The 19,602-nt window shown below is 39.5% G+C and overlaps 1 protein-coding gene across 4 annotated transcripts in view; it reads left to right on the forward strand.

Moving 5' to 3' along the window:
* Window positions 1-1,939: 1,939 nt before the first annotated feature.
* The window catches only part of EPHA4 (EPH receptor A4), a 72,103-nt gene continuing 54,440 nt past the window's right edge, over window positions 1,940-19,602 (forward strand). For all 4 annotated transcript variants that reach the window (XM_073674619.1, XM_073674620.1, XM_073674621.1 and 1 more), the window contains exons 1-3: window positions 1,940-2,170; window positions 6,159-6,226; window positions 8,249-8,912. In XM_073674619.1, coding sequence (XP_073530720.1) covers window positions 2,077-2,170; window positions 6,159-6,226; window positions 8,249-8,912 — 826 coding nt within the window. In that variant the 5' untranslated portion in view covers window positions 1,940-2,076. The remainder of the gene's footprint in view (window positions 2,171-6,158; window positions 6,227-8,248; window positions 8,913-19,602) is intronic.

The raw sequence follows: 19,602 nt of genomic DNA on the forward strand, positions 1-19,602 counted from the left end.
TAGTATATACACACAGTACTATATGTTATATAAACACACTACAATATATGTATACACCCATTAATATGTATAATACATACACTACTATATATATATGTATAGTATACACATACACTACTATATAATATATATACACACGCTACTAATACACACTACTACATATGTATACACAGAGTACTATTATATATACGCACACTACTATATATGTGTACACACAGAGTAAGGTTATGTTCCCACAATGAGTCTTTGAAGTGCTATATATATATATATATATATATATATATATATATATATATATATATATATATATATACACACAGTACTGTATATATATACTTGTACACACAGTGCTATATATATATACATGTACACACAGTGCTATATATATATACTTGTACACACAGTGCTATATATATATACATGTACATACAGTACTGTATATATATACTTGTACACACAGTGCTATATATATATACATGTACACACAGTACTGTATATATATACTTGTACACACAGTGCTATATATATATATATGTACACACAGTACTGTATATATATACTTGTACACACAGTGCTATATATATATACATGTACACACAGTACTGTATATATATACTTGTACACACAGTGCTATATATATATATACATGTACACACAGTACTGTATATATATACTTGTACACACAGTGCTATATATATATATATATATGTACACACAGTACTGTATATATATACTTGTACACACAGTGCTATATATATATACATGTACACACAGTACTGTATATATATACTTGTACACACAGTGCTATATATATATATATATATATGTACACACAGTACTGTATATATATACTTGTACACACAGTGCTATATATATATATACATGTACACACAGTACTGTATATATATACTTGTACACACAGTGCTATATATATATACTTGTACACACAGTGCTATATATATATATATATATATACATGTACACACAGTACTGTATATATATACTTGTACACACAGTGCTATATATATATACTTGTACACACAGTGCTATATATATATACATGTACACACAGTACTGTATATATATACTTGTACACACAGTGCTATATATATATGCATGTACACACAGTACTGTATATATATACTTGTACACACAGTGCTATATATATATACATGTACACACAGTACTGTATATATATACTTGTACACACAGTGCTATATATATATATACATGTACACACAGTACTGTATATATATACTTGTACACACAGTGCTATATATATATACATGTACACACAGTACTGTATATATATACTTGTACACACAGTGCTATATATATATACATGTACACACAGTACTGTATATATATACTTGTACACACAGTGCTATATATATATATATATGTACACACAGTACTGTATATATATACTTGTACACACAGTGCTATATATATATACATGTACACACAGTACTGTATATATATACTTGTACACACAGTGCTATATATATATACATGTACACACAGTACTGTATATATATACTTGTACACACAGTGCTATATATATATATATGTACACACAGTACTGTATATATATACTTGTACACACAGTGCTATATATATACATGTACACACAGTACTGTATATATATACTTGTACACACAGTGCTATATATATATACATGTACACACAGTACTGTATATATATACTTGTACACACAGTGCTATATATATATATGTAAACAGTCGGATTACACAGCGCTCTCTGCACCGAGCTCCTCGTCTGTCCCTGTCTCCCTCCGTCTGGTAATGACGGGCCAGTCCAGGTAAATGGGGCGGAGTTTAGAATTCTGTTTCCCTTTTCCCCGCCCCTGTCTCTGTGATTGGCTGGAGCAGGGTTGAGTGAAGGAAAAGCCCCGATGCCCCGCCCTCCAAGCAATGTCTTGCAGCCGCACTAAAACTTGAAGCATTTATTCCACTGGGATACTGCAGGGAAGCGGAGCGGGCGCAGAGTGTGCAGTCCCATCATCCTCATCATCATCCTCATCCTCCTCCTCCGTCCACAGCTCCAGCAGCCGCCATGGCTGGGATTATTGTACACTGCATCTTGTCTTCTCTGCTCTTTGGCTTAACTTGTGCAGTTACAGGGTCTAGGATCTATCCACCCAGTGAAGGTAAGCCGGGGATCTCTGCCGATCACTACTGCTCCGCGGATCCTCTGTGCACGGAGCTTTTGGGTCAGGAATCCAGGGGACCCTGATAAAGTGGATTTATGGAGATCTCCAGGATCTACTACCGCAGAAGTTTCTCCCGGACGAGGAGCTCCGCACAAGGACAAAGTTTCTCCGTGATGGCTCCTGTGGATGGAAGAGAAGTTGGATGTCGTCCTGATCTGGATCATCCTCCGCACTCCTGGGTCCTGAGTGCTCAGTGCTGCAGCCCTGACAGCTCTGCGCCGTGTGCAAGTGCAAACTAGATGTGTAGATGTGGATTACTGGAGGGATAGCCTGCACAGATTATATGTGGCTATGCAGATTATTACACTGCACAGATTATATATGGATGGCTGTATATATATGCAGATTACTACACTGCACCGTGTCTATATGTGGATTACTTTGTACATATGCAAATTACTAGAGGGATAAACTGCACAGATTATATGTGGATCGTTATGGATATATGCAGATTTCTAGGCTGCACAGATTATATATGTATGGCTATGTATATATGTAGATTATTACACTGCACCATGTATATATGTAGATTGCTATGTATATATGCAGATTACTTGGCTGCACAGTGTATATGTAGATTAGTACTGAGTATGTGGATTGCTAGATCCCAAGGATGTTCAGTTACATGGAAGTTTAAATGTGCACTTTAAAAAAGGCTATATAGATTACTAGTGGATCTACTCTCAGAATTGGACATGTCCTTGTGGATGAATAGATCTAAATGTGGCAAACTGGATTACTAGGGAGTATGATGTGTATCCACAACACCGACTATGTGGGATACTGATATCCATGTGTGTGTGGTATTAGATACATATGTAGATTACTATGCTGTGTCCTATATTATTTCCTATTGATTATAGAGTGTTTGTGGATCAGCAAATGACTGTATGTGACCCTAGAAGTCTAGGCTGTAGATGTGCACAATGTGCGGTACATAGTTGGTGGAATAATAGATGCATATGTGTATTATTCGGAGGAAATCTAGAATACTGGTAATTTATGATACTGGAATGTTTGTACATCGGGATATATATATATATATATATATATATATATATAGATAGATAGATATTGTATGTATATATATATATATATATATATATATATATATTGGTGTATTGTGATATATCCCTGGATTAACATATAATTAGGATGAATGATGTGTATGTGGATTACTAGATTATTAGGATGTATTATGTTTATCTAGATTACTAGCTAATTGGGATGAAGGATGTGTATGTGGATTATTAGGATGATTTATGGCTATTTGGATTACTAGGTTGCATACTGTATGCCGTGGATGGATTTGCTGCTCCTTGTGGTACACGATGTCTGTGGAATATGGGGTCTGTCTGTAGCACATGAGATGTATATGGTTATAAATAATTGTATATGACCAGGGCTGTGTACCCCGCACAGTGATGTGTGTGCAGGGCAGGAATACCCGGGCACTGCCCACCTTATTACCAAGGGGAGCTTAGTGTGAGTGCAGTCAGTGGGGTGCCAGCTCCCTGTGTTCTCCCTGGGCAGTGCGCCTTCTGCGGAGCCAGATTAGTTTGTTAATCTGGATTCATGAAACCATGCTGGTAGTGAGCTCTGTTAGTACAGTAGGCTGAGGGCACATAGCTTTATACTGGGGAGTATCTGGGGTATTTAGCTTTATATTGGACTGTATATGGGAGCATTAACTTTATATTAGGGTGTATCTGGGGCATATAGCTTTGTACTGGGGTGTATCTGGGGTAAAATAGCTATATATTGGGGTCTATCTGGGTTATATCTGGGGGATATAGCTTTATATTGGGGTGTATCTGGGGTTATATCGCTTTATATTGGTGTATATCTGGTGGTATATAGTTTTATATTGGGGTATATCTGGGGGTATATAGCTTTATATTTGGTTGTATCTGGGCAATATAGCTTTATATTGGGGTGTATCTGGGGCATATAGCTTTATATTAGGGTATATCTGGGGGTATATAGCTTTATATTGGGGTGTATCTGGGGCATATAGCTTTGTACTAGAGTGTATCTGGGAATATATAGCTTTATATTGGAGTGTATCTGGGGCATATAGCTTTATATTAGGGTATATCTGGGGCATACAGCTTTATATTAGGGTATATCTGGGGCATACAGCTTTGTACTGGGGTGTATCTGGTGATATATAGCTTTATATTGGGGTGTATCTGGGGGATATAGCTTTATATTAGGGTATATCTGGGGCATATAGCTTTGTATTGGGGTGTATCTGGGGGTATATAGCTTTGTACTGGGGTGTATCTGGGGCATATAGCTTTGTACTGGGGTGTATCTGGCGGTGTATAGCTTTATATTGGGGTGAATCGGGGGGATATAGCTTTATATTGGGGTGTGTCTGGGGATATAGCTTTATATTTGGGTGTATCTGGGGCATATTGCTTTGTACTGGGGTGTATCTGGGGCATATAGCTTTATATTGGGGTATATTTGGGGCATATAGCATTATACTGGGGTGTATCTGGGGTATATAGTTTTCTACTGGGGTGTATCTGGGGCATATAGCTTTATATTGCATTATTGCATTGTGCGTCTCAGGGTTTATGGGATGGATTGTATATAAGGCATATCACTTAGAATTGGAGTATAAGCTCGTATAGTAGTGAATTGCACCTTTGCACAAATACCATTACACATACAGCTGTGTCTATGGTGCTATCATGTATGTAGGAGCCTACTGCAATGACTGTACATGGTCTAAGAATGCTTAGGGCTTTGTAGGGGTGTAAATGACCTTATATATCATTTATATAGAGACTCAACAAAATGTATCTGCGGATATCTGTGTATAGTTATCTATCTTCATCCATCCTTGAATATATTCTGCAATGTTTGGGATTTATTAAAGGATTTGTGTCTCCACATAGTACAGGTATTATGTGGTGTCGGCTTTTTGTGAGATGTGGAGCTTTATGCCCAGGGTGAACTTGGCAGCCATAAAGTTGCACTAGAGGCGGTGTGAATGCTGGTCACGTCTGCCTTTCTCTTTCCCCTTATTTCCTCTTTTTGTAGAAAATGGGGCTCATTGTTCTCTTTGTATGTCCCATTTACCTTATAAGAATCTAGATGGATGGGGGTTTCAGGGTTGCTGAGCGAGTGCGGGATCTGAGGATAGGTTCCTGAAAATAGAGAACTGTCATTTTGAAGAATAATAGACAATGAATATCCATGGGTCACATTGCTGCCGTACGAGGACTTTGCTTATCTGTCTATCTATCTATCTATCTATCTATCTATCTATCTATCTATCTATCTATCTATCCCATATCTATCTATCTATCCCATATCTATCTATCTATCTATCCATATATCTCTATCTATCCATATATCTATCTATATATCATCTATCTATCCATATCGATCTCCATCCATATAGTTCCAATAGTAATTAATTGCAATAATTGTGTTAGAAGTGATACTGTATTACAGCTGAGATGCAGAATTCTCATTCATGTATACAGATACATCTTCTTTACATTTCTCCATATGGCCTGTAGTAAATTCATTTTTCTGTAATTTTTAACAAAGAAACATATTTATTATATAAATTAGTTGTTTAACTTACTGTTTGAGCACATTATATTAGTAGGTCTAATATATATATATATATATTTAGATAGAAACATTTATGTATTTGGACTTGTAAGTTGAAAAACATATTAGATATTGATCTAGAAATAAGCATTATTGCAGCACTACCAGATGCAGTACCATATCATATTCCAAGATGGAGCACGTAGACTATTGTTAGTCATAATATTCCAAGATGGAGCTCCGAGACTTAACTATTTCTATGCAATATCCCAACATGGAGTTCCTAGGCTGTTGTGAATGCCTCCTTATTGTACATGTCTCACAGGTATCCCCGCTCTTCTCTTTGCAGTGACCCTCTTGGACTCCAGGTCTGTACAGGGAGAACTTGGCTGGATAGCTAGTCCTTTAGAAGGAGGGGTAAGTTCTTGATTTTGTACAGGTAATGGGATGATTGACCCTTTATGTGATTCGCACGGGCTCATTTCGGGCTGATTATACGGAGTGGCCTATTACCTCTGCAGTTCTCCATATCAGTTACCTTTTCTGGGCCTGAAACTCTATATTTTAGTGGGATAACTATCGCCGACAAATGAAACCTTTTTTTTTCTTAATTTGTGAATACTAAGATGGCATTGGATCACTTGCCAAAATCGGAAACAGCATTTAGTTATCCATGCTAGGAATGTTTTTTATGTTATCTATGTACTAACAATAGATGGGGAAAGAGGTTACTGTTCCAGATTGGTCAATATTATAAGTATTGCATTTTGTATAATATTAGCCCCAACAATCCCTCCTTGGATCCTGAGCTTGATTTGTTACTGCTCTGGTGCATAAATGACGTATACGAGAAGAGAATGTGAAATAGATGTATTTCCATGAGTCGTCCATAGGGAAGATGGGCCCAATGAGTCCCTGTAGGGGATCTACTGCCTCACATCCCCGGTTGATGTAATGACACGGGATCCAGGATGACTGACGGGCAGCTGGCATCGGGTCCAGCTTATATTTGCTTCCCGATTGTTGCAGTCGACAGTGTGCCTTACATTTCCGTAGCCCATGGGGCTTTTGTTCAGGAGCAGCCTATCCTTTTCCCACATAAGCCATGTAGGAGATCAGGGAGACTGAATCACATACATTTCACGTTTCTCCATCTGATGGGTTGTTCCTTATGACCTTGTGGAACATTATCATTTATCTCTTGAATCTTATAACATGCAATAAACCCTAATATTATTCTACGGCCTAATGCAAATCCCTTCAAGGGTTGGTTCCGGCACCATATCGGTAGACTATCCAGTATTAGTCCTTTGCCTCCACATCATTGATAGAAGACCGCTCTTCAGGATTGTTCGGTGCCTAGAATACACTTAGGCCATGTTCACACCTTGCGTTTTTGTTGCATGTGTTTTTATGCTTTTTTTATGTCAATTTTACAGTAATAGCAAAGTCTATGAGATTTCAGAAATCTCATGCACACACATTGTTTTTTTTCCTTGTTTTTGCAAACTGCAGCATTTCACTTTTTTCAGCGTTTTTTCAGCACTTTTGCTTTTTTTTACCCTTAGAAATCAATGGGTAAGTGCAAAAAATACAGTAAAACCTGCTTTTTGTAAGCAGCTTCTTTACTGCCAAAAGAGCAGGTTATGGCTGCAGAAAAAAAAAAACGCAGCAAAAAACAGAACGTGTGAACAGAGCCTAAACCTGCATATTTTTGCCTCTCTTTTATGTCCATTTTATATCTCGGCACACAAGTTAGGGATTTTATTTAGTCTTTTTGCCGGATATTCCAGCCCTGTATTATAAATAGACGTCTAATCTTGACAGTAACCTATAACTTGACATAATATGAATGTCTTGCGTTATTGGTAATATCCAGACTGTCAGGGCTACTGTAATTGTTAAGTGATGCTGATTTCACTTGCCACTCTCCTGTCTCCCTGCGGATATGACAATTTCCTCCAAACCCCGCATATGTACGCTGGCTATTTTTATACTGCTAGTGAAAAATTTAATAGTACATGGACAGTCAGGAATCCTCTTTAGGTAGCGTTTGTTCTTTCTCAGGTTCTCCAGTGACAGAATGAATACAATATTATGTTAAAGTTTCCTTAAATATAATAGTTTCGTTTTTTTTTTGGTGAACTTGGTGATTTTTCACAGCACCTGTTTTCCATAAGGGAGACTGAGACAATAGAATAGTCCGTCGATTTTTTGGGTTCATTTTTTAATGTTATGCTTGGGATCTGTGACGAACAGGTTCAGTTATAAAATATTAGTATTAGATTTTTTTTTTTTAAGTCGACTTGCTCTTTATTTTCTGTGTCCAACAGGGGGCGCTAGAATAGGTTTCTGTGATTCGGCCATGGTTTCTTAATAGGTATTTTGCTAATGATAAAACATAGAAAACAGGGTTTCTAATGATTCATTTTATTGCAGTGGGAAGAGGTAAGCATTATGGATGAGAAGAACACCCCTATCCGAACCTATCAAGTTTGCAATGTAATGGAGCCAAGCCAGAATAACTGGTTAAGGACTGACTGGATCCCGAGAAGTGGGGCACAGAGGGTCTATGTTGAGATTAAGTTCACCTTAAGGGACTGTAATAGCTTGCCCGGAGTGATGGGCACATGCAAAGAGACCTTCAATTTGTACTATTATGAATCCAACAATGATAAGGAACGCTATATCCGCGAAACGCAGTATGTGAAAATTGACACAATTGCAGCCGACGAGAGCTTCACTCAGGTGGACATTGGAGACAGAATTATGAAACTCAACACGGAGGTCAGAGATGTTGGTCCACTGAGTATGGAGGGCTTCTACCTGGCTTTCCAGGATGTGGGAGCATGCATTGCCCTTGTGTCTGTTCGTGTTTTCTACAAGAAATGTCCATTGACTGTGCGAAACTTGGCCCAGTTCCCTGACACCATCACAGGGGCTGACACCTCTTCACTGGTGGAAGTTCGAGGGTCCTGTGTCAATAACTCGGAAGAGAAAGAAGTGCCTAAGATGTATTGTGGAGCTGACGGAGAGTGGCTGGTCCCTATTGGGAACTGCCTATGTAATGCTGGGTATGAAGAGCGCAACGGAGGGTGTCAAGGTAAGAAACTCAACTGTATGTTTCCATCTGGTATTAAATGGTGTAATTGAATCTGACATAAGACCAATAGAAACAAGCCATTAATTAGCAGATCCCCTGGGAGGGCTGTTGACAGAAGGGTGTACGCACAAGGCCAAGAGGTCCAGGTGGCAAGGGCTGGCACGGAAGGTAGAATGAACACATGGCATGGCAGAAGGAAGGGAGATACAGTCAAGTACTGGCTGAGTGCATATGACTATGAATTAACCATTGTCCTATCCAAAAAGTATATAAGTTGGCTGGATGAGTTAAATTCTAACTATTACCGCCTTGTAATACACCATTATGTCTTAAGGGTAATTCAACACAGTGGATATATTAAAATATTAAATGGACGTACTCAGGCCTTAATTTCTGAAGAATCCACCCATATTAACCCAGTGTACAGGATTCTTCTTAAGAATCCATGGTCTTATGTTCAGTACATCTTTGTCTTGGCTTAAAAAATTGGGATCAAAATCTAGATTCTTTTTTGACATTTGAGTTGTCTAAGAGAATAGTCGATCATCTTACCGCTTCTGTTGGATCCATTGTGTGTGGCACATTGGTTGGGGTTGCCCAATGTGTACTGTATGGTGTTAGTTTATCTGACGATATATAAAAAAACATATACTTGACAAAAGATAATTTTTTTCAGCTAAAGAATACATTGGTCTGCTAATGAAATAGGGTTTTCTAAGTAGCCACAGGTCGCCCGTGATCCGTTTAATTGAAAGAACTGTGAACTGCTTTTAAGTCTTGCCACCCTTTTGTAGCTCAGAGTGCCGTAATCCCAGCACAGGTCCTTAAGCAAATTACTTAGGGTTCAGTTCTCTTGTAAAGCATTTATGGCACCAGTCTTAGATTGATCCAGGCTTGAAACCCCGTGTCTGAGGATGTTGTGTGGAAACCTCTGATTAGGAGAAGATCATTAGCAGGCCAAATAGAAAAGTCGAAGTGCATGTAGACCTATCCACAGATGTGTATAGTAGATAGATATAGATACATTTTATGCTCTGTAATACTATATGTATCTCATTGTGTATGGCCTGAGCTTTGTTGGTAATATTATGTTTGATGGCTGCAGCATCTGGCATGCTGGACACCATTTGGCTAGCTTTGTATCATGCCCCTACTCGCTCCATGGTGTCATGGCACTGTGCCTGTTATTAAATTATCTGCATTCATTCCATCTCTCGGGGATTTCCTTCGTCAACGTCCAGTTTGGTCATAGATCTTATACAGATGAAAGCTATGGGCGTAAATATGGAGAAAATTAATTGTCCCAGTGAGAGGATAAGAAAGATACACCAGCCTGGAGGTTGTGACCCCTGCTAGCAGGTTGTTCCTTCACTGTCCATAGGAGGTTGGACACAAGCAGACTGAAGACAAGAAGGAGGTCCTGGGGTCATTTAATCCCTCATCTATCTTTCTCCTGTCATTCCTGAGTCACAGCCAAAGATTGATTGAAATCTTCAGTTTGACAAGGGCTGCTGGCTCTCAGTGGACATGGGGTCAGGGGCAGAGAATCTCAGACCTGAAGGCCTTTGAAAACCACTTCATTGGTTTAAGGGCATCAGAAACACATTGATTCTGGGTCAAGTAGTCAAATACACGCTCCCTTGTCTACAATTACCTGATTAGGTATAAGATATAATGTTCTGCTGCTGAAGGCCTGGAGCTATTCATATATATTTATGATCTTCTACCGTCCTTGTAAAATCCGTCCTCATATCTGGAGATATCTGATCTTATCTGTGATGTTGAGTGAAAGCAATGACACGTTGTGATACTATCATGTAGGACAACGCACAAAGATAAGTAGCAACGCGATGGGAGCACTTGGCCTGTAACCTTGTATGTTTTTGCTTCTTGAAGTCTATTTCACCCTTGCATACGTGTGCTCTCATATTTTTCTGCAGATCATCTTTTATGTTGCGTCTGCTGTAAACGTATGTGTGTGACCACCACAGACACCAGATCCTCAGCAGAACTCTCCCAAATTAACCTTATCTGCAAATTGTCTGCAGATAAATATCTCATGTGTATGGCCAGCTTTACATATGAATGCATCTTGGCTTCCGTCGGACAGTGTTTTCATTGCACATGCATCATTTCTGCCATAGGTAGCTTCTCATACACAATAAGCCCCTTTTCATATTTTTACCTATAAGAGACAAAGTCCATTCTAAAGGCTTCCTTATTATAACACAGGACTTTTCACTGGATTTTTTAATTTTCAAATCCGTGCTGATTCTGGAACAGATTTTTTATTTCTTCTGTGCCCCTCCGTTACAAAGTTATGCCCTCAGATGCAATTTTTCCCTTCAACCAACTGGGCGTATACCACAAAAGTCCCTTCTGGGTGTGGCTGTGGTTTGATTGGCCGGTATCAGAATAGAGTAGTTCTGTGGTATACGCCCAATTGGTTGAAAGAAAAACGTACACCATTATTACTGGGGCAAAACCAAAGAAATGAGCAGGAGCATAAGCTGGCAATGTGTAAGAGCATGTTCACATTGTGGCCATTTCAAAGACAAAACAAAAGGAGAATATACCCTGCAGTAAGTCAGTAGTAATAGTACATGTAAACAACATAGGGCACCTAGTCGACACTATATTAAACCAAAAAGTGTAAAAGCCTTCTTTCTGAGCTGGGCATTTCATCTGGACAGGAGGCTGAACAGTCGGGCCCCTGTCCTGCTCTGCCCCCATCTACATTAAGGTCGCTTGATACATGGTAAGGCTTTAATACTAGAGACCGGTTAGGGTCGTTCCGATTGGGTACACCTTGTTGGGGTGGGATGGCTTTTACGCTTTTTTTGATCAAAATAGTGTTGACTGTGTGCAGTATGTTGTTTACGTGTACTATTACTATTTACTTATTTACTATAGGGTATATGTTCATTTTGTCTTTTCTTTGGTTTTGCCATTATTACCGTGGGTCATAACTTTGGATGGATGCGCACAAAAGAAAGAGTAAAACTGTTCCAGAATCAGATTAGCGACACCAGTTGGTGGAGAGGCTCCTTTTAAATAAAAAAAAGTCAAGTGAAAGGTCTTTAATGTGTAGTAAGGACTAGTGATGAGCGAGCATGCTCGTTACTCGAGATTTACGAGCATGCTCGGGTGTTTTCCGAGTATCTTCAGCGTGCTCGGGTGTTATGTTTGAGTCACAGCGTGCGCATGATTTGCGACTGTTTGACAGCTTTAATACATGTGAGGAATGCCAGTTTCTTATGCACTCCTTACATGTATTAAAGCTGTCAAATAGTCGCAATTCATGCGCACAGAGTTACTAAAACATAACACCCGAGCACGCTGAAGATACTCGGCGAGCACCATGCTCACTGAAAGGGTTAACAGAACGTACTCGCTCATCACTAGTAAGGACATTGCCTACTCATTTCAATGGAGCAGCAGGTGAATAATATTCAGCTTTGCAAACAATAATTTTTCGAACTACATGGTGATATGATGAATATTCATGAGTATCATCACCCATACCAAATACTGTCTAGGAAACCATTTCTATGTGTATCTTTCTTTTCTTTTGCGCCTTCTGTCCTACTGAATGGAGATAGTCAGCTGTCCACAGAGCTTCTCCCATTCTTCTACGGCATGGCAATGGTTTTCCATTTACATATTGTATATCATTCTTTGTATATATTCCTCAAAGGGGATAAACATAGTTTTTCTAGGATTGAGGCCTAACCCCCCTACTTATTGAGGAGCCGCCTGATTGTGAGCAAATGCAAATAGATGCCGTTCACAAGTTCAGAACGGGGGGGGGGGGGGGAGGTGGTGTATGGAAGTTTGTCTCTGCTCTTTTTAAATCTGTCCAGAATTTTCGGGGGGTTCACAATGGGCTCTCCCCCGTGTCTTTGTGTTTCGCTTTATAGAGCAGCAAGCCGTTGGTATGGGAGATTTTTTTTGTTGGAAAGGAGGGAGGTTTGTAGGGGTTTGCATTTATTTGCTTTTTAATAAGGGGCGAACCACAGGATAAACAGTAATTAGGACACCAAACAGGCTCGCTGAGCCGATCTAAGTTTTTTATTCCTATCAGCATGAAGTCTAAGCGGCTTGCTGGTGGAAAATTGGGTAGAAAGAGGTTTTCTTCAACTGTTCCATAGCTGGATCTAGGTCTAAGCAACTATAAACCGTAGATGAGGACAAGAGCTAACCCTTGTTGAGTAGAGTTCCTTCTCCTCGCTCGGTGAACCCGAACGTCTAAACGCATAGGAGTGAAATTATTTCATCAAGTCATTTAGTAGAACGCGTCACTATGGAGAATATCATGAATGGTGGGAATGCCTTGACTTGACTTGGTCTACACTTAGGGTAGCCTACCATCACTGGAAAACATTGTCACCACGTATACAAAAAAAAAGCAATATAAGTTAATAGGTTGTAAGAGACGTATGCATAGTCAGAGTCATGATTTTTCAGCAGTGTACTTTGCCTCGGCAGTGACCCTCATCTGTGAGTCCCTAAAGAAACCATTCAGGCTTGTGCCAAAAGAAAACAAATTATCTTCCGCAATTGTATTAACGGGTGGCGCTGTGAACATAATGAATTTTCCAACTTATTTTCCTGTAAGGGGAAAAAAAAAACTGGGGTAAGTTATATTACTAGCTTTCAGCAGTTTTGCTTTGTGGCTGTATTAGGAGGGATTTTCCAATGTCCCATAGGTGCCCCCCCGAGCCCAATCCGCCCCTCCTTGAATAGTTTGTTTCCAGTTCAGCTTTGCTCTGTGCCTGTAAAAAAAGAAAAAAAAAGCAGAATTCATCTACTATTGAAAATCCGTCTCCTTTTCGGAGTGTGCCAGCAGTGGACCAAAACAAGAGTGCGACCATTGCAAATAAATTAGCATGTCAATGCTTTCCTTGAATCAATACTCTTTCTGTTTTCCTGTGCCTCAGTTTTTTTTTTAATCACCCCCATCTGCTTTATGTTTTTGGCACTCTCGTTCCTCTACCGTGCCACCTTCACCCTCGGTGCAGATTTCTGGCATTGGTTATAGGAAGAAATAGCCCAGATGATCCGTCTGTGCTTGGAAAAAGAGGATGTCATTTTATTATAGCTCTACATGGAGCAGGAGCCTAGACTGCCGTAATAACAGGAGGACGGTGCTGAAAAAGCCCTATTAACCCTTTTAGACAAGGATTACATTTTATCTAGAAATTGCGGCTCAGGCAGGGTTAAAATGTCGTGTCTAGCCACAAATGATGCAATCTCCCTCCTTAATCTTCTTTTAAAGGTGCTTTTTTTTTATGCCGGCTTTAATAGCAAATCTACAGCTTGAAGACTTATTTTTCCAGAAGTTGAAGCAGTAAAAAACATCCAGGACGTGCCCCCACCCCACACCACTATTTAACCCTGCATTTCTCGTCCCATAGGTAATATGTAGGCTGTGGTCAGGAGTCATTCTGCTGATCCTCACACAATACATAAAGTGTCCGGTGATTCAGAGCCCTGAATCCTGGGTGGAGGGTGTAACGCTCTGAGAAGGGTGGGTCGGGGCTGCGCCACCGTTGACGCTGGCCTGAGCTCTTTATGTTTTGTAGGACCTGCATGTTCTCATAATCTTCCCCTACTTCATGCTAAGTACATGTTTGTGCTGTAGTAAAACAAAAAACACTTCCTTCCTCTGGATTTGTCCGACTCTTCCTATTACTGCGACTTGCTGATAAGAATTCATTGCTATTTTCACCTTTCAACTCCCTAAGGGAGTCCAAGCAATTCATTAATATCTGCCGGCTCTTTATGGAGGACCATGGGAACTGTAAAACGTGTGCTGGTAGTCGTCCTTTTAACAATTGTTGCTGTTACAAGCAGAAGAAAACACAATTCATTTACATATTAAACAGTGTATATTTCAATAGTCTACAGATTTATTTATTATACATATATATTGTTCTATTATTATATACTGGATATAAAAATATATTTATTTATTTATCTCAACTATTAACATTATGCTGCCTACATTTCCCGTTACCAGTCTGTCTTTCTAGGAATTTATTGTACTCGATAAGGCTATGTTCACACGCAGCATTGTTGCTGCATTATTTTTTTCTGCTGCCAAGACCTGCTCTCTTGGCAAGAAAAATGCTGCTTACAAAACGCTCTTTTTCAGTTTTTTCACACCTTATTTGAGGCGTTTTTTTGTGATTCGTCTACGGTATAGTTAATGGGGTTAGTTTTTTTCACCCAAAAAAATTCACCAGCGTTTTTGCAGCTTTTGTGCAGCAGAGTTCACCCATAGAAAGCAATGAGAAAGTAAAAAATTGCTGCCAGAAACAGCATTTTTTTGCTGCATTTTTTAAGCGCTTTTTTTTTTCCCTCTCTCATTGCTTTCTCTGGGTGAAAATTGCTGCAAAAACACTGAAAGAATTAACATGCTGCAGATTTCAAAAGCTTTGCACTTTTCCAATTTCTAGTTAGGAAAAAGCAAACAAATGTGTGCATGAGATTTCTGACATCTCATACGTAGCTTTTGCTTGTACTGTAAAATCTGCTTTTAATTTGCATAAAAAATGCAGCAACAAAACGCTGCAAAAACTCAACATGCGCACATAGGCTAAGACTACGTTCCCACGATGACCCTTTGGTGAGATTTTGACACTTTTGATGGTGCAGTTTTTGTCTCTTATGCATGCGACATCAAAAACTCATTAAAAGCTCATCGTGGGAACATAGCTTAAGAGGCACATCACATCAGACAGTAGTGTAGTCTTCTAAATGAAATACTGTTTGCTTAGTATATATTTTTTTAAAACCTAAATGCAGGTATTTGATGTTAACTGTAAATTTTGCTATTGGTTTTCATTTCAGTTTTGCACCGTTCATCTTTTCCATGTTGATTGTTTCCCTGCACATTCAGTTTTGATATATTCTGTGGTCATAAATCAACTGAGAAGAGCTCAGAAAAAACATAGACAGTTACAAACTTCTTGCCAGTAAGAGCTCACTGGTGAATTTTCAGTTAACTCATTCTGCAGCCATCAATATGGCTATGGAAGGCAAATGGTGCAACATTTTTAATGAAACCCAGAAATCTTTTGCTAGCCCCACATAAATGCATTTATTAAAAAAAAATGTTTACAAGGTTTAACAGCCCCTATGGCTGGTGTCAACATTTTTAATCAGGTTGTAGGATGCATACCAGTCCTGTACTGTAGAATTCATTCATTTATGCTTTGTTTTCTACTATTTTCTTGAATGTGTTAACGTCTAGGTGTAGGAAACAAAGGGACAATTTGCATTTGAAATGTGTAGGTTGTGTAAATAGGATCACAAGGCTTTCATGGCCTCCAGTCCCTTTGTACAGTTGGGGGCCATTAGAAGGGATGCCAGTTCAGTGGTATGATGTTTGTTACTGTTCACACCTGAAGTTGTTGAATATCCTGGACACACATTACCCTAAATAGGAAGTCCTGTAGTGTGATATTTCACTATGCACCAGTAAAGCTGGTGAAATATGGGCACAAGCCCAACTCAAAGACAGAGTATACACATCTACTTGTCACCTTGGATGACCGCCATGTATACTTGTTTGCCCAGGAAGGAAGTCGGACTGAGGCTCAGCACGGACATGACTGTCTTGTTTGTGTTAAAATACAAGCGTTTGAATATTTGGGCCCTGACACATAGTTTAGATCTATAGACTCGGGAGCGTGGTGGTAACATAATAGCCACCAGTCCAGGAAATAAATGTTGCTAAAAAGTAACTGATTATGTTGTGCACCAATGTGAGAAAGATGACTCCAGAACCATTGGTCCCAATGATTATTTCCAGCATCCTCATGTGCATAGGAAAGAATTTAGCCATGAAGACAACTTAGTGATGTCCACTGATAGGACACTCTGCTTGTTAAAGGGTGAAAAGAGTTTTCCAGAACCAAATATAGATGACCTATTCTTATTGAAACCGTGGGGGTTCGACTTTTGACGCCCAAGCTAAACAGCTGATCCTAAGGTTGTGCATCCAGCACCAGGGGTGAGGTTAAAATCCCAAAATTTAATGCAACATGTATTTAAAAATACTTCTGGCAATAGTGGCAAGGCCAACACATTCGATCAATGCAGCTGCTAATCATGAGTCATGACTAAAAGCAGCATGAGTCATAACTGAGAGCAGTATTGCTCAAAACGCGTTGGCCTTGTCACTATTGCCAGCAGTATTTTTAAATATTTATTGAATAAAGTTCTTGGATTTGAACCTCACCCCTAGTGCCGAATGTACACCCCTTGGATCCACTCGTGCCTTGAATATCCATCAGGTTATCCATGCACCCTCCAAGAACTCTCTCAGCTGCTGGAGCAAGAGGACGATTTGTTACTGGTGAGCGACTGCTTCTTGTTCTTCCTATATCTGTAATTACCTCCTAATGAGCAGGATAAAGGAAATGTGGCCCCGCGGCTTCTCCATTGTTTACACTGCTCCATACACCCAGATAAAATTGTACATATAGCAGCACTGTGCTGAGTATTGCAGCTTTGTTCTATACTTACCCAACCACAATCTCTACTTTCTGTACAGCCCCTTCAAATGGCTGATCGGTGGGGCTGCAAAGAGACAGATACCCATGCCCACCAAGCTGATACTGATGGCCTGTCCTAAAGATTCAGATAACAGAAAAATACCTTCAAGAGTATTAAAATAGTTCACTTTCTCCTCTCTTGTGCCACCTATGGGTGGCTATCATGTAGGTCACTGTCCAGCCCTTTAAAGAGACCATTGCCTTGACTTACGGTACTTCTAGCTAAGTCTCCACAACCAGAATTCGTACCTTTTGTGAGTAAAACCTCAGACCTGCATCACAACCAGTACACTAAGCAGTTGACTAGTAAACTATGCAGCTGACCAGTTCACTATGCAGTTGACCGCTACACTTTGCAGCTACCCAGTATACTATACAGTTGACCAGTTTAGAAAACAGTTGACTGGTACACTATGCAGTTGACCAGTAGACCGAACAGTTGACTGGTACACTATGCAGTTGACTGGAACACTGGGCAGTTGACTGGTCCATTATGCAGTTGATCAGTTGGCTGAACAGTTGACCAGTACACTATGCAGTTGACTAGTAGACCAAACAATTGACCGATACACTTGACCAGTAGACTGAACAGTAACCGGTACACTTTGCAATTGACTAGTAGTCCAAACAGTTGACTGGTACACTCACTATGCCGTTGACCAGTAGATCAAACAGCTGACCAAACCATTACGAAGTTGACCTGTACATTATGCAGTTGACCGGTACATTACGCAGTTGACTGGTATAGCACAGGGTTGACTGGTTCACTATGCAGTTGACCAGTATACAATGCATTTGACCAGTACACTCTGTAGTTGACCACTACATTCTGCAGTTGATCAGTAAATGATGCAGTTGATCAGTACACAATGCCGATGACCATTACATGGTGCCGTTGACCAGCATACATTGCAGTTGAAGCATTGTGATGTTTAACTACACACAGCAATACTTTATAGCCTCATAGCTGTGTGATATGGCTTCTGTCCCCTATGATTGGTATTGGTTCTCTAATGTCCTTGGAGAGATTGCAACATTAAATCCTCCCAGGGTTTCCTGCCCCCTTGTAACATGCCTGAGAAACTGCTTCTTCATTATCTGCCTGGCTGTGCAAAGGTTGATTTATAAAGCATCCAGCACTAAGAGGACCCTGCGCTCATTAATAACTCAGGGAATTGAGGGATAACATCTCCTACCAGCTCTCTCTGCATAGAGATGAGCTTCCAGGGTTTCTGGTATTCACCTGTGTGTTGTCTTGGCATTTTGCCCAATTTTGCGAAAAAGGAAATCCCTAACAAGTCATTTCTAACGGGAAGCTGATGAAAAAAAGCCAATTGACACTGATGAGGGAGCTCCTGATAGCTTAATATAGTGAGATGTAATCAATACCGAGGAGAGTAAAATTACAGCTTCATATCTTCAGCGCTGCTACATTTCTTAGAAATATAATGAATTTGGAATTTCGTGCCTAAGATCGATTTGATAACAAATGGAAAAAAGTAAAAATGATCTAAAACAGCTGCTCCTGACCAATATATCTGGTGAAAAGTAAGCAGGAAATATTGAGCCTCGTACATGTCTACCTGATGGTTTGGTCATCTGGCGAGTCTGGAAGTGATTGTTGGCTTTAATGCATAAACATGACCATGTAACGGAAGTCAATCAGAGCAATGATATGTTTCTTATGAGAAAAGCCTCAATTATTTCCAAAGGTCATCTACATATTTCTCATCTGCTTATGTGAAATGAGACATTTTCCTTGAAAGCCCTACAGGTCATGGTGGACATATTTCTTATTAGGATGGGGTTACTAGAGGTAGATATTAATTTGCTTTGCTTTAAAGCCATTCAATTTGATTGGAAAAAATAATTACATAAGGAATATGCTTTACACATAGGTCTTAGCAATACGTAGGGTCAACTCCATAATCATCAAGATCCGACGAAGGCTTATTTTCCATAGTAATTGCTTCAGCTCATGCTTGCAAACTTATAGCCTGTCTGTAATTGTAATATCAAGGGACATTTCATTTTTCGGTTTTATTAGTTATGAAATTATACTAATTATGTCATATCTTTGTCTTGGATCCATATCCTGAAGATACGGAGTGACACACTAAGTTCAC

Source organism: Phyllobates terribilis, unplaced genomic scaffold, assembly GCF_046119375.1.
Source record: "Phyllobates terribilis strain yellow unplaced genomic scaffold, ASM4611937v1 Scaffold_3__8_contigs__length_932513732, whole genome shotgun sequence".
NCBI classification, from domain to species: domain Eukaryota; kingdom Metazoa; phylum Chordata; class Amphibia; order Anura; family Dendrobatidae; genus Phyllobates; species Phyllobates terribilis.